We start from the raw sequence: 15,569 nt of genomic DNA, 5'->3' as shown, positions 1-15,569 counted from the left end.
GCCACAAACATGCGCAACTCACGCCCTTACTGGCAAACTTAAGTATACAATTTTAATTAATTACATTTTCGCGTGGGCAGGTAAATGATTAATATGCTCACACTTTGCTTAACCCACATTTGCTGCACAAACAAGCGTATAACGGTATTAAAAAAGTTCGTACTTCCTTAGTAGTGCCATCGCCGCAATGCCAGCTGAGATTAATTTGCTGATTTTGAAGTGTTTATCACTCGAAAGTAGGCGTTAAGCTTTGACTATTAATATAATTTAAAAAAACTAACGAAAAATTAAAGGCGAAATGAAGAAAATATTACGTTATTCTTATAATTCCAATTAAATAACAATTTTTCAAAAACATTTTCCGATTAAATTATTTTATCGAATACTGCTGTATATAATTTTTACCGAAGAGCACAGGTGTGGTCCTTTCTTACCAATCACACTTCGAAACAGTATTTAAGCATCTCTGGCAACTGCAGCGTCTCTGCGTTAGTACATAAATTAACCGAGTAGCGAGTCGAACAACTCATAATAGTTGTTAAAACGAGCCTGTAGCACATTTTTTTCAGCGCATATAAGTTATGATACAATGGAAATGAAAAAAATCCATTACATTTTGAGCTCCTCTAACATAGGCTCCTTTTGAGCCAAGACAAGCATGCCACGGCTAAACCCTTTTTCCATATTAATGTTATAAGTCTCAATTGAGATGGCCTTCGGCTCGTTTCTAAAACGCTTGTTGCTAGCTTATAGCACAGTTTCGACGCCTTAATCATAAATATATGTCTTGTCAACAGTAATAAAACATTTATTATAAAGTAAGGTTCTCAAATATGCTCTCAAGATCACTTTTGCGATTTTTTGTCGGGCCAGGACTTTTCGTAGGAGTTAAATCGATCCATAGCAGATGCTGAAATTATCCGCCATCTCTCTTATACCAACAGGACAATTTTCAAGCAGCACAACCATTTTCAAACAATGTTAACTTTTTCGATGTTATCGTCATTCACAGGTATGGTAAGGTCACTTGTATGAGGCAAGTTTTTGGGAACGTCGCAAGACCTTCACTAAATGCTTTGTGCCACTCAAATACTTAAGTTCGTGATAAAGTAGACTTTCCAAAACACTTCTAAACATTTTCAATGATTTTGCGCGCGCAGCTTAAATGGATCATTCTGAGTAAAATTTCATCAGATATTTATATAGAAGTGCTCTATTTTGGTCGCACTATTTTACTTATGACCAATGCTTTCAAGCCGTTTTATGAATGTTGGTTCATTTGCGTAGATAGCGACAGTAAGTTCACGTTAACGCTTTCTTTTAAGGGGTTTGTTTCAATTAGAAAAAGGTTTTCCTGTGACATATAAAATAAGTCAGGTAAAATAAGTCTAGTAACTGCAATCACGTCTCTTTATAATATTATATTTATTATAGAACTATAAAAAAGGACTTACTTTTACGGAAAAAGTTGTTATATTTCTTAAGCCCCTCTTTATTCTTTTTGTATTTTCATTCGAAAATCGCAATGGTATTTCCAACGCCACAATAAACCCTACATGTTTTTCTATACTCCTTGAGAAAGGAGCGCTATATGCACTTACTTGTATGTATGTAAGCGTATATGCATGTATGTGGTTAACAAATTCTGCTCACGATTATAATTTCGTACGGTAATTAATAATCACCTCGAGTCAAAGTTAGCGATTTAAATTTTATGCAGTTCGGGTCCAAATCTAAGGTCTCCTGGTTGAGCGTCATCAGCTGTCTGATATACTAGCTATACACATATATACCTGTATATGTACATATACACATAAGAATCACATGTCAATGGAGCTAATTCAGGCACCGCCATTTTCATTCAAACCATTTGCCATTCGAAACATTCAACCAACCATTTATCACTCACCTCTGCCGTATACTAAATATATCTCTTAACCTGTCAAGCTGCTGAGAAGAGAGCATGTGTGCCTGTGAGAAAGTGCACAGTGGTGTGTGGAGACGTGTCAGCGGCATGCATCATCTGCGCTGTTGTTTTGTTGCTCAAGTCGCAGTTGTTTAGTTGTTCTGATTTTATAATTAACTGCTGCTAACGGTAAACCAACCGCTGAGTAAATGAAGTGTTACCTGTTGTTGCCGTTTTCACACTCATTCTCAAATTGAAACATCCCTTCTCCAGCAGCGCCACTTAGTGGGTTGTAAGTGTAGGGTATTATCTCTTTTTGAATTGTGGTCTGAATAAAAAGCGAGATTCGATTGCACTTAACGCAATTTAAGCACCTTAAAACACCTTTATGTTTTTTGAGCATTTCAATTATTTATTTATTTTTAGACTGCGTATCGTCTGCAGTTTGTTTACTCTCTCTTTCTCTCTGTCTGTGGATTTATGCGTATTTACCGTTGCTTACTTTGCTTCTCATCCGCCGGCGCTGCAATGGAAAATCTGATTTACTTACAATTTTTGTGAAGAGTCGCATAGATAAATTGAACTTTTCCTTTTTGATTTTTCACTTTTTATCTTTTCGTATACCCTCCGCTCCCTTTCCATCTACTCTTTTCTTTTGCACTTCTTTCTCCATTGCCGTTTGCTTCAACTTTTTCATCTTTTTCGTCTCCATCAGTTGTGTTGATAGATTTCCGCTTAAACGGAAGTTGATTTTCGCAATTTTCAACATTGGCTCTGTCATCGAAATTGCGAATTCGTGTCAATATTTGTGAGCGGGACTGTTACTGCTTTACTTTTCGTCTTCCGTTTTCCACTTAATGCTTTATGACTTCACCTGCAAGTTCGGCTGTCTTTAATGTAGTGAACTTCCGAAGTTCTTCTTTTGAATATGTTCACAAGGGTTGTATGTGGCATTGCCAAATTGGCTGGTGATTTCATACAAAAAAAAACAAAAACTTGACTATTGTCAAATGTTGGTCCTAATATTACTATACTCACTCAAGAAATTAGAAGATGGTAATCGGCAATTTGGGGAAATATTGCACGAAATTATCGAGCTATCAACTTTTGAAATAAAGAAAGGAATATCTATGAACACATAATTCTTCTTCTTTGGCTATACACACACATAGATGCGGTACTTTAATCCGCTAAATCTAACCAACTCCCATGTCATGTCTCTCCATGGAGCCAATGGATTACTTCATGGGAGAGAAGAAAAGGTCTCCTCTATTGTACGGACTAACTGCCGCTAAATCTTTTGTAAATGTCTCAATTTTGTCATAATTAGAGCTGCCGATTCGCTGACTGCTTTTCATTTTACAGAGGACTGCAGTCAAACTTTCCACCTCCAAGTTTGGTTTTCAGCATTTCCCTTATACTTGACAACCGAGGACAATGAAAGAATACGTGTTCAGAGTACTCTGTACCATTTGTTCACGTCGGGCAATATGCACTAAATTCATGGCGATATTTCTAAAGCATTTGGGTTAGGTAGAAATCCAGGTCCCACTGTTGTCTACCTATCCATGAATGTATGTCCGGAATCAGTCTGTGGATCCACCGTCCTTTGCATGGAGTTTGCCTGCTTTGCATGCTAGTATGTCTTTGATTCTTATTTGCAGCAAGTTTATTCCATAACCCTATGAAGGTCGTCATGAGATCTTTGGAATAATTGGGCCATAATTGTAACTTTAAGAAACAATTAAATTATTTCAAGCCATAATCTCCTGTATATGTAAGTATTATATAGATTATAGCCCACAAAGAACGAACCAGCTATATTAATATTATATATATAGCATAAGAAATATGGTATAGTAGATGTACTATATTTTTCTACATCATTTTCGTTACGGACCAAATTGACACTTCCGTTGCACCGAAGCTACAGTACCCACCATAAATAGTTTTCCATACAAAAACTTTATTTGGATTGTTCAGTTTGTGTGGCAGGCAGATACTGTAGTGGACTAATATCGGCAGTTCATACCACAGCAAAAATGGCGTCTGGCTACTCAATTACCTCTGATCATTGGCCAATTGCCATGCGTAATACAAATTTGGTAAGCCGGGGCTACTATATTGGACATAATAGGGTTTTTGTTGTCTAATATTTATATTGTCGGGTTCCTCTAGAAAAAAATAAATTTTTTTTTTAAATTTGGGAAGAAACCATGTACTACTACTAGTGCACCTCTATTAAACCTTCACCTAAATCTGTCCTACACTTTAGTTGCACCGTTGTCGTACTAATATAAGCAATGCTTTCACTTGCTTTCACTTAGAAATCTGCCATCAAAGACATTCTTCCACACACAGACCCACAAACTCATGACCACAAAGTGCAGAAAACAAACATCTTTCTCTGCGTAAACTAAAATTCTATTACAACAACTGCGCTGTCATTTGCAAAATTTCCTTTTCACTCGTGTTTGTGCAGTAAACAGCGCTAAGCAGAGGGGCGGGGTGTAGCGCGAGTATGAATCGGCGATGCGGTGTGACCTTTTCACTTCCGTGCGCTCGCTGCGCTGCCGCAATGTAAATTTAATTTCCGCCAGCGCTGCACAGAGTTTGATTTTTATTTTTTCTTTATCTTTCGTTTCTGGAATTTTTGTTAGACGACTTGTTCTTTGCTGCACTGTGAATTATTGAAAGAGAAAACTCTTGCAACTGACACTTGTGGCATGAGTTTGCGGCTGTTAGCGACAACAAGCGACTTGGCTCAACTGCCATTTAAGGCGGCTGAAAGACACGCTTTCTTGCTGCTAAGTCGCTATTTTATGCGCTTAATATGATTTCTATGGCTGCTGATACGCCTAAAATTAGACTATGTAGTTGCAGTAGTTTGAGGATTTTAACATTACAACATATTGCTTTTGTTGTTATAATTAAAAGTTTTGCACACTCATCAAATAGTAAAATTCACTCTTTCCCCGCTGTGTGTGTGTATGTGTGTTTGCGGCTGTTCAACCGAATTAGCTCTGTTCCTGTTTGTGTGCGGCGCAGCTCTTTGCAGCTGCGCCTGAGGTTAGCATCTCCGTTGTGTTGCTGCCATTAGCTACGGAAACTCTCTCTAGGTAAATTTAATTGAAAATTTCGAGCGGAAACTAAATTGAAAAGTTTCTCTTTCCCTATTCGCCGCACACGAACACAAACACACGTGCATTAAACTGCTGTTCGGCGTTGATTTCCTTGAAGACTTTCACCCACAACTGCCACTGACTTTCGTCGGCTTTTGTTTGTCGTGCCAGTGCTCCAGCGCTTAAAAAAATATCGAATTATTTTACTGACATCACAAAACTTAGAAATCCAGATAGAAAATATGTGATTATTTGTTGTTATTGTGAGCATTTTCTTATCCATTAATTAGAGCTTGTTTTTGCTGTTTTACAAACAATGAAATTTATTTGTGTTCGCACGCTCGTACACACATATATATGTGGAAGTGGAAGTAATTTTTTAACCGGTGGTGAAGATACCACGTTGGATGTGAAAGTTTTTCATATAAGAACTTGATTCCGATCGGTCAGTTTATATGGCAGCTATATGCTATAGTGAGCCGATCTGAACAATTTCTTTGGAGATTACATTGTTGCTTTAGAAAATATTCCATACCAAATTTCGTGAACATATCTTGTCAAATGCAAAAGTTTTCTATACAAGAACTTTTTCCGATCGTTCAGTTTGTAAGGCAGCTATATGTTATAGTGGTCCGATATCGGCAGTTCCGACAAATGAGCAGCTTCTTGAAGAGAAAATGACGTTTGCAAAATTTCAAAACCATATCTACTTTATAGGGTCTTCGACGCTTAATTCTTGGTGTTACAAACTTCGTGGCAAACTTAATATACTTGATGAGGACCAATACTTCATTACACTGAACCTCATTTAGCAAGTTGTCTCTGATATACCGCCCTTTTTAGACCGTTTTAAATTCCTTTAGTTCGTTTTGTAGCAGCAGTTGTTGTCCCACAGACCTCTAGGTTCACTATAGATATCATCTCAAAGCTCAGTAGCCAACATTCTATGAAATACATGATATTTATTTACATCGTCTTTTTTCAGATAACATTTCATTGCAAGGAAATGCCGATTAGGTACAAGTAGTTAAATGAAGGCTCCTTTTGCCTTAATGCCAAAATATAGATTTTATGTCAGCATTCAGCTTTAGCTAGTAGTCAGAATAAAGTTTGACAAAAAGCAATTCTCTACAAATATAACAGAATCATCTGCGGTTTTCTCAAGGCAAAAGAATTAGCTCATAAACCAAAGCCTAGAATGAAAAGTATCCTCCTCCGATAAGGACCACAAATTCTTGGTGATTTAAACCTGGAATTTCTTGACTACTACTAAACATACAGTTGACCCTCTTTTAAGACATTAAATCCTTTCTTTCAAAGCATATATTAAAGATGCAGATAATTGTGCAAAAAGTTTGTCTCCGCGATTTAGGTGAATCATCAGACTAGGAATGAATCGTTGTTCCGTTGCTCTATTATGTGAGCGATGGTTCCATGTAAATTGCAGCAGCGTTGGTTTACAACCCCCAACTGTTTGGCTGTTAGATTTTGTTGGCCTAAAGTGTTATATCTGCTTTACTGGTTTATTTATTATAATGAACCTTCTTCTAGATATTTTTTAAGGAAAACTGTACCTGAATATCTGTTCACGCTTATGGTAGACATAAACTTTTTATTTGTATATCTACTTCTTCCATTTTTGAACTATCAAATTTACTCATTTTATCATTATGCTCCTCTCATTGCAGGTGAAGTGGAACGCCTCCTTAAGGAGTATCGTCAAAATCAGGAACTAGTACGCCGTATCGGCGGTCATTACTATCAGATCATTTATCCGGTGCAGCTGCGGCACCACGAAAAGATGGGCATATCAACGCGTGAAGTGAGCCCACCAAAGGTACGAACACGAAAACGTTTGCGTTACTTAGAATTGCGTAAGCGTAGAAAACGTAATATACGTACTTTAAACAATTTGACCGGAACGGTAGGTGCATTTTACATACTACAAACTACATTCGTACATTCATACATTCATACCCACATACTTACATGCATACATGCGTAGTTATCTATCATTCAAACAATCCCTGCATACATACTACATACTTAGTCGACAATTTATTTCATCATACAGTTGAAAGTTGTAATTTAAGTTTTGATCATAGACCTTCATTTTGCGCGCTTAACTTCTTTTTTTTGCTAATTTCGCATTTAATTTTCAGTTAGAGCTATATATTATATGTACTCTTCTTATGCATACAAACAATTCAGGAATTTGACGAGTTGTCGTGGACTTTACGTAATATTATACTTCACTTACAAAGGCTGATCCATTTTGAGGTTCTCTACTTTATTAAAGAAAAAACACAGTAGCTTCAAATTTAGTGGGGATCGTTTTTTTATAATACAAAAGATTATTCTTCGTTTACTTTCTGAAGATAATCTCTTTCCAATATTGGTCACGGGTATGTCTCAGATGGTCCATACATTGAATCCAATTTTCAATGACTCGTTAATGAATTTTGACTCGTAACTGACGAAATACACGAGTGATATTTTTTCCAAAACCTAAATCAAAGCGGGATTGTCCGCATATACCTTAGACTTTGCATATGCCCACAGAAAAAAGTTTAACGGTGTGATTTCGCACGATCTTGGTGGCCAATGGACCGTCCAATAATGTGAAATTATGTGCTCAAGAAAGTGTTCTCTCAATTCTTGTAAATTCATTGATTGATGCGATGTGTGGGAAGTGGGCATCTTGTTGCTTTTATTTTAGGCATCAAATAGTCGGATATCGTGGCGTGATAACGGTCTCCATTGACGGTTACGTTCCCACCGGCATCAGTTTTGGACCGATAATTCACCAGGCCACAAACTAGACCAAATCGTTGGTTCTTTGAATGAAATGCAGGTCTAGAATCTTTTCATGTTGCTCTTCGTCTCAAAAGCGATATCGCTAGGGAAGGTCGATAGGCTTCCGCCCTTACATAACATGTATTTTGTACGCTTTCAATTTAAGATCATACATCAATTACATAATAGATTAGGTTGGGGTCGGTATTAAAGCTGAACACTGGGAGAAAAAATAACAGTTGGAGATTAACAGCCAAGTATTTTGGGATATTAAAAACTAACTTCTAGTGAAAGCAAATTCTCTTATATCAACGAGTCTTCTTAAACTCATCAGTAACTCCTAAGGTTGGATTAAAACTCTCTTATTTCAATGGACTCCTTGGCCTCATCACAAAATGTTGTTCTGATTGATTTCAGCCAGTTCTACTGAGTTGCTAAAGCTCATACGTTTCAAGGTTTTTCATTCTTAGTTTCGACAAGACGGCACCATCAAGAAATAAATGTTGATGAGATTACACCTTTTCTTCTTTCAACATTTTGAAAACTTCAATACGATTATATGTGAAACGATATTTAGCTTCAATAGCCAGCACAGAATTAATGCTTAACAACAGCTATTAAGGATCTATATATTCTTCTTCATTGGCATTGTAAATATGGGTCGATCTGGGCCAAAAACATAAAACTTCATCAGTTGCCTCTATCTTTTCAGAGATCACACCAGTTGTACATCTAGAGTGCAGACAGGTCGTTATGTACTTGGTCCTTCCATTGGACGCGCGGGCGACCGTGCTTCGTTTGTCCACTAATGTTGCTCCAGTAGGCGAAGTGTTTCGCTGGATTATCATCTTCCATGCGAACGACTTGGCCTAACCAGCGCATTTATTGTAATTTTTACAGTTTTTGGTTCAATCTTTTTCGATATGCACCGCTCACGCGGACAGCTCTAAAACTCTTGCGAAGAACAGTTCTCTAGGAAATTCCAAGGGCTTTCTCATTTTGGGTCGTTAACGTATAATAGGACGCGAATAATGAGAAACTTATGGGGCAAAATTTTTGTTTGTCGAGAAAGGATATAACTCGCAATTGCCCACCGATCCGAAAGTTGCGTTTGATCTCCAGGCTTAGATTTTTTACGTTTGTTCCGAGATGTACAAACCCCTTAACTAAATGACCTGAAGGTACTTTGTCTTGTTCTTGTTGACCACAAGATGAATCGCCTTCGCTTCTTTTTCTAAGCTGGAAATGGCTACATCAACAGCTCCTTTTTTAAAGCCTACGATGTTGATATCATCCGCATACTCCAGTTCTGAATTTCTGATTAGCGTTACGTATAGCGTTTCCTATTATATTGAAAATGGCGCACGAGAGGGAATCTCAGTCTGAAACCTAGTAAGATATGGAAGGGATCGATTTTGTTGGAACGGATAGTACATAGTTTCGCAGTGATCCCACACAAAAAAGCGATTTTAAGCGTCTTCTTCAGGACTTGACGTATTGTGAAAATCTGGTGTATGATGGATTTGTGAGGTTTAAAGCCACACTGGGACCTAAATATTATTAAGAAATATTGCTTATTTATTTTATATAATTTCAACAGTCATTCCCTCGCACCGAGTCATTCATTTTGTATCAAAATTTCAACACTGCAACACTGACATTATAAAAAAGGTCATAAAATCATGAAAGCTATAACACTAAAGTGAAAAAACGTAGCACTTAATGAAATATAGTTTTCATATGTAATATGAAAAAGTACGGTTAAGCAACAAATAGTAACTAAGCTTCCAAAAAAGAGGATAGTGAATATAAAGTAGCTTTCTAGAAGAAACCCACTCTCGTATAGAATAATATTTTTGCAAATATTTCTGTGCAATAATTTTTTACAGTTCATTAAATTCTTTAAAATATATTTTTCATTTTTTTACGTTGCTTTAAACTTCAATCATTTTTGGTAAAGCCCTTGTCAAATTCACAGTCCCCCAATCGGCGCCATCATCATCACAATACTCTGAATTTCCAAATTTATTTAACACTCCAGTTAACTCGGTAACCATTTTATGTGCAAATTGCAAAGTTTTCAAAACAAAGTAATGCCGAAATAATTTCATTTTTAATTTTTCAACTGCTTTGCATAAATTTGACGTCGAGCAAAATTCGTGTTTTGTTGTTTTTGCGCCAGTAAACAATTTCATTTGGTATGCGGCACGCATTTCGAATTCAAATTAACTTAATGTCGGAAATATTTGCTCTCATGTAAATAACATGCAGACAGCAAACGACGGACACACGAGCCAATAACGGCCAATTACAACTCGACAGGCAAATAAACGCGTAAAGCAACCCACGTGATTACATGCATTCAAAACACAGAACAAAAACAAACAGAACTACAAAATCGGCAGTGAAACAAAAATAAATGCTACAAATAAACGAAAAATGTTTGTTCTTTCGGAAATTTTCGCTCTTCGAAATATTTCCAATTCATTTTGTTGTTGTTGCAGAACGCTTGCTTGGTCGGCATATTTCACAATTTAGTCGTAACAATAACAGCAACAAAACGCTTGTGGATTTGTATGAATAGCCAGCTAGCGCCGGAGTGCAGCCGCCGGCACTCCCCCCGCAAGCTGCTTGGTTTAGCAGAGTAATTAATAATCTCCTGGGACAGGCTCAATCACAACTCGTGGCTTATTGAGAGTGAGTTAAATGTGATTTACTTCTGCAGCAATTACCCAAATGAGTAGGAACATTGATAAGGTAGCGTGGATTTGCCGATTTGCCTTGACGTTGGCGTTAGCATTAGCGTGGCGGCGTGGGCCTTGCCTTAATGGGCTATTTAAATGTTGGAGCAAGTGCTGTAATTGTGAAGAAGCGATTTGCATACCGTGAAATAACGGTGTATGCGTGCAACTGTATTGTGCGTAAAACAAATGCGTAAAACGAAGATGGCGGCAGCAAAAATGTTTTAATGTTTAATTAATTTGCGTGAGGATTAAGGACACTTAGAGTTTATTCAAAATGAATTTGCGAAAGTTTGAATTTTCTTGCGCATTCAGTGTCGGAGTGGAGAAATAGTTTTGAGAGCTTGAAAAAAAATTGAAATTTTAATATTAATAGACGAAAATTAAAAAAAAAAAAATTATATATAAAATGCGTCTTAAAAAAATAAAAGGCAAAACCCTAAGAGGTTATATGCAGTTAGAAAGCCGAAAAAAGCGAGTTTACCAGAGTTTTTTTCTGAGAAAACTTTTATATTTATTGATCCAAAAATGTGTACATCTTGTGTCTTTATTCAAAGACTTATTATCAGTAAACATATTTATTTGCAAAAGAACTAAAGCTGATCTCCGGGAACTTTTCTCAAAAAAGACGTTTTGCGGTGACCACTATATCTCTGGATTGGATCCTTTAAAGTTAAAAAACCAAACAGATTTCGTTAAAGTAATGTTAAGTGTAGTAATAAAGAGAGAGAATAAGCAAAATAAATTTTTTTTAAAAAATTGCGGTTTCTAAAAAAAATCGATTTTTGACCACAATTTCGGCCTTAAATTGTTTATAAAAAAATATTTATCTTTGAGAAAAAATGTTCGTTTAATTATTAAAAAGTATATTTAAGAAGCTGTGTTAAAATTTGAGATTAATTGGTTAAGCCGCTTTCGACTAATAGTATTCACCGACTTTGAGAACATCTTTTTGAGAAAAACGCGTTTAAAGTTTAGCGTTGTACTTCCAAGCACTCTGAAACGCCTTTCCCAATTTACGTGTAACTTCGAAAATATTCACCGAAACGATATGAAATTTGTTTTGAGTATTTGTAAATATAATTGTGTATAATACATTAAGAATATATTATAGAATAAGACAAATCGATTTTTTAAAAAACTAATAAAAAAATTGAAAAAATCAAATTTCAAAATTTTCGTTTGAGACGAATTTTTCACCTTCAAATCCAATCGTCACAGACAGAAACAAGCAATAATCATTTGATTCAAGGTCCGGACTATAAGAAGGTGACATTTTAACCTCGCACCTAATTTCACAGAGCTTCTGTCGAATAACTATCGATGTGTGCTTTAACGATCTGCTGATAATACAAAGTTTCTTCCCTTATTGTCCAAAACTGGCCATTTTTGGGCGATTGTTTCTTGACTATCGCTTCCGTAAGCTTACCGCGACTCGACGGCGGCATACATCGAGCTTCTGTCTATATCCAGCCTTTTTTAAATGGCTTTTAACGATGTTTTGTGTCTTGTTTAGCTCCTAAACGATCGAAGCAATGCTTAGTTGACAGTGGAGCTCTCCGATTTTCATTATTTTATTGCTATTTTCGTCAATTGTCCTACGTGCAGACACCAAAATTGTGCGTGATTGACTGTTACAGGAACATAAATACCGTTTGAGAAGATTATTAAGTGCAATAAATTATGATGTTATAAATATTTTAAATTAAATCTAGAGCAAGTTTTTAGACCAATAACATTTCCGACAATGTACTACATACATGTGCAAAAACTGGGAGAGCTTGGCTGGGAAGTTTTGATGCACTCACCATATAGACCTGAGTTTGCACCATCGGACTACCATTTGTTTCGGTTTAAGCAGAACTACCTTAATGGAGTAAAGTTGGCTTAAAGAAAAGCCTGTGAAAATTACTTTTGCAGTTTTTCGCCGAGAAACCATTAAAGTTTTACACTGATGAAATAATGTCTCTAGCGAAAAAATGGCAAAAAGTGGTCGACCAAAGTGGTATATATTTGGTTCATTAAAATTTATTTTAAATATAAAAAAATAAGTTGTAGCTTGATTAGTAATACAAAAAGACTTTTTTGACTACCCTACTTGTATATACATTACAATAATTAGAAATAATATTTTTTTTCTTATAATATTCACGTACCTTAACTTAAACTTTATTTAGCTCACATGTTCTAACAATATCTCAGAAAGAATAATTCGTTCAATGTTTCTCCTCTCTCACTCAAAAAAAAAAAAAAACATAAAACGAAAAATCGAACAAAATCTTTCAAATCAATCCGTATAATAAATGCCGTTGAGTTTGCGATAGAAGAATTTTGGTAAACTTAAAAGCAGACTAATCAACTTCAGTATTTGCTCTCGCTCTCAACGTTAGTATATAGTTAAACAGCGCACAGCCAGCAAACATTATCACGCGTGCAAACTCTCGATTAATCTGTGTCAGCCATTTGTTAAAGCTCGGCTAAACATAGCTAATACACTTAAGTTGGCCATTAATTAATACAAAGTACGGATATGCCTCGCAATGCCAAAGTGCCATCAGCGGCGAACAGCAATGCACGAGCAAATGTTGATATGTGTGATTCCAAACATGCACACACACACACATACAGAGATACATTGGTCGTGCATTAGCCCTAGAAAAGTCTGAATGTTGATTGCAGTAAGGCACGTGCGGTAGCATTTAAAATTGGTGGAAGATGTGTACTCGAACATTTGTGTGGATATGTGCAAGTATGTGTGGTGGGCGTACACATTAAGGTGTGAAAAATTTGTTATAGATTTTTCTCAAAATTTAATTAACATAATTAATAGCAATTTTTTTACATTTACAAGAAACGGCTCGGCTGCAACAAAGGTATAACACCTTTCATAGTTACATTTCTTTAAGCATAAAAGGATATGAAGAGGTCTTTATTTGTTTTGTCTTTGATAACCCATGCGAACTTTCGCTGGTTCGATATCGGCGGTTTCGACAAATGAATAGCTTTTTGAGAAGAAAAGTGTGTGCTATAATTTTTGTCCCCAATAACCTCTCTCTTCTGAACGATTTTTAAAATAATCCCAAAAAATTACTTTAAAAGAATTTTTTAGTTCTGCGAGCTACCCTAACTTGTATTTAGAATCTCCTGCAAACAAAATGGTTCCTTTAGTATTCTAGTGGAGCCTTTAAATTCGATTAAACAATCTAAAATGTCGTAAATTTTTCTGAGCAGAATTCGAATTTTTTAGAGGGTCTCACTGCTGTTTAATATTCTATCGCTTGAAAGAAAACACATACATACTTATGTTTTGCCAAATTTCGATTTGTCATTCCACTAATTTTCGTACATAGCCAATATTTTAGTTGAGACCAACTTTTCAACTTTTAGATACGAGTTCTTAGTATGGTTGACTCTATGCATCAAAAGAGTTTCAGGCTCGTTTTAATTTTTCAAAAGTTGCTTAATTTTATTTCCAGGTAAGGATAATACTAAGATCATCCAATTTTTCACTCGAACTTTATGCTGTTTCAAAAATTTCGAAAATTAGCTAAAAGTTTCATCCCGAGCTGGTAGGGACTCCCAAGTTACGGCCAAGGACTTTAGGCCCATTAACCCCCCCTCCTTTTTACTAAAAACTCTGGAGAGACTGATGGACTAACACATAAGGAGGCGCATTCCGAGGAGCTATCTAATAGATGCGCAGCCTGCTTATTATAAAGACAAGTCAGTGGATACTACCCTGCGAGAGTCATGGCTTGAGGACGCCATTAGGGTTAAGGAATTTGCTGTCGGAACCTCCCTTGATATTGAAAGAGCTTTTAATAACGTCCTGCCGGAAACAGTCGTTAATATTCTGGATGGTTTTGGGGTTGAATCAAATCTCAAACAACTTTGTGCGACAGAGTGATTGAAGGATAATGGAGCAACGCACGCGCTCGGTGAAATGTGAGTAGGGGAACCCAACAAGCTGGAGTTCTCTCTGCTCTTCTATGAATCCTGCTCGTTAACGTCCTGCGTCAAACACTTGAGGATCGTTGCTGTCGGGTGGTGATGGTGAAAGGAAAGTTCCTGAGTACTGTGTACAAGCTGACGCAGGGGCATATCAGAGTCGTAACCGATTGAGCACAGTCTAGAGAGACAAGCGGCGCTCTTAGCATGTGTGGTGCTCTAAAGTCTACTCCAACCATGACACTTAACGCCATCTTGCACATAATGCCCGTAGACATCGTTGGAAGGTGTATGGCTGCGAAATTTGCTATCACACTCAGACAATCAGAGAATCTTCCCACACTTTGACTTCATACCGGATCACTTGGATCATGGAGTCGCCAAACCGAACTTTGATAGCCCCTTATCTGCTCATATACCGGCGAGGGAGTTGTGGGTGGAAAGAAGCCGTTGAAGAAGAGGGGAAGTAAGCTTATTTATGGATGGGTCAAATCTTGTGGGAAAGGTTGGTGGCGGGGTTTAGAGTCAGGAGATCTCTATCAACCTCAGCTTCAAATTTCCCGACTATTGCATTATTTTATAGCCGGGGGTTCCAGCCATTAAGGTAGTAGGGGATTTAGTGCTCCGGAGTGCAGCCTTGAACAGTACGTTCATCAATAGAATTGAGTGTATTATTGATTAGAATGGTATGGGTGCCAGGCCACAGCGGAATCGCAGGAAATTGTAAAGATGATAAGCTAGCAAGAAAAGGCACACTAAAACCGCTATCAGTAGTATCCTCTTGTGTTCTACTACTAAATAGTCATCGGTACAAGCGCTTTCTAAAAAGCCTTTCGTCACAAGATCGATGACAAAAGATCTAGATATTGGCTACTAAGCGTTTTGCTAATTTATAAGTTCGTACATAGGAGTTTCTTTCTTTTTCTATGTCTTAACAAAGGACTACATACAGTAGTCCACGTACGATATGTGATCAGCTATCTAACTTAACCTAACCTAACCTAAAGTTAGTTTAAAGATAAAAAGTAAAATAATTAGATTTTTGTATTCCATTAT

At 36.7% G+C, this 15,569-nt stretch overlaps 1 protein-coding gene across 1 annotated transcript in view; it reads left to right on the top strand.

The window, feature by feature from the left end:
* The window catches only part of LOC120774567 (disintegrin and metalloproteinase domain-containing protein unc-71), a 526,730-nt gene that overhangs the window by 298,601 nt on the left and 212,560 nt on the right, over positions 1–15,569 (top strand). Inside the window, exon 6 of the mRNA XM_040104301.1 lies at positions 6,717–6,865. Within this exon, the coding sequence (XP_039960235.1) occupies positions 6,717–6,865 (149 nt within the window). The remainder of the gene's footprint in view (positions 1–6,716; positions 6,866–15,569) is intronic.

Source organism: Bactrocera tryoni, chromosome 4 (genome assembly GCF_016617805.1).
Source record: "Bactrocera tryoni isolate S06 chromosome 4, CSIRO_BtryS06_freeze2, whole genome shotgun sequence".
NCBI lineage: Eukaryota > Metazoa > Arthropoda > Insecta > Diptera > Tephritidae > Bactrocera > Bactrocera tryoni.
This window is presented reverse-complemented; position numbering and strand designations above follow the sequence as displayed.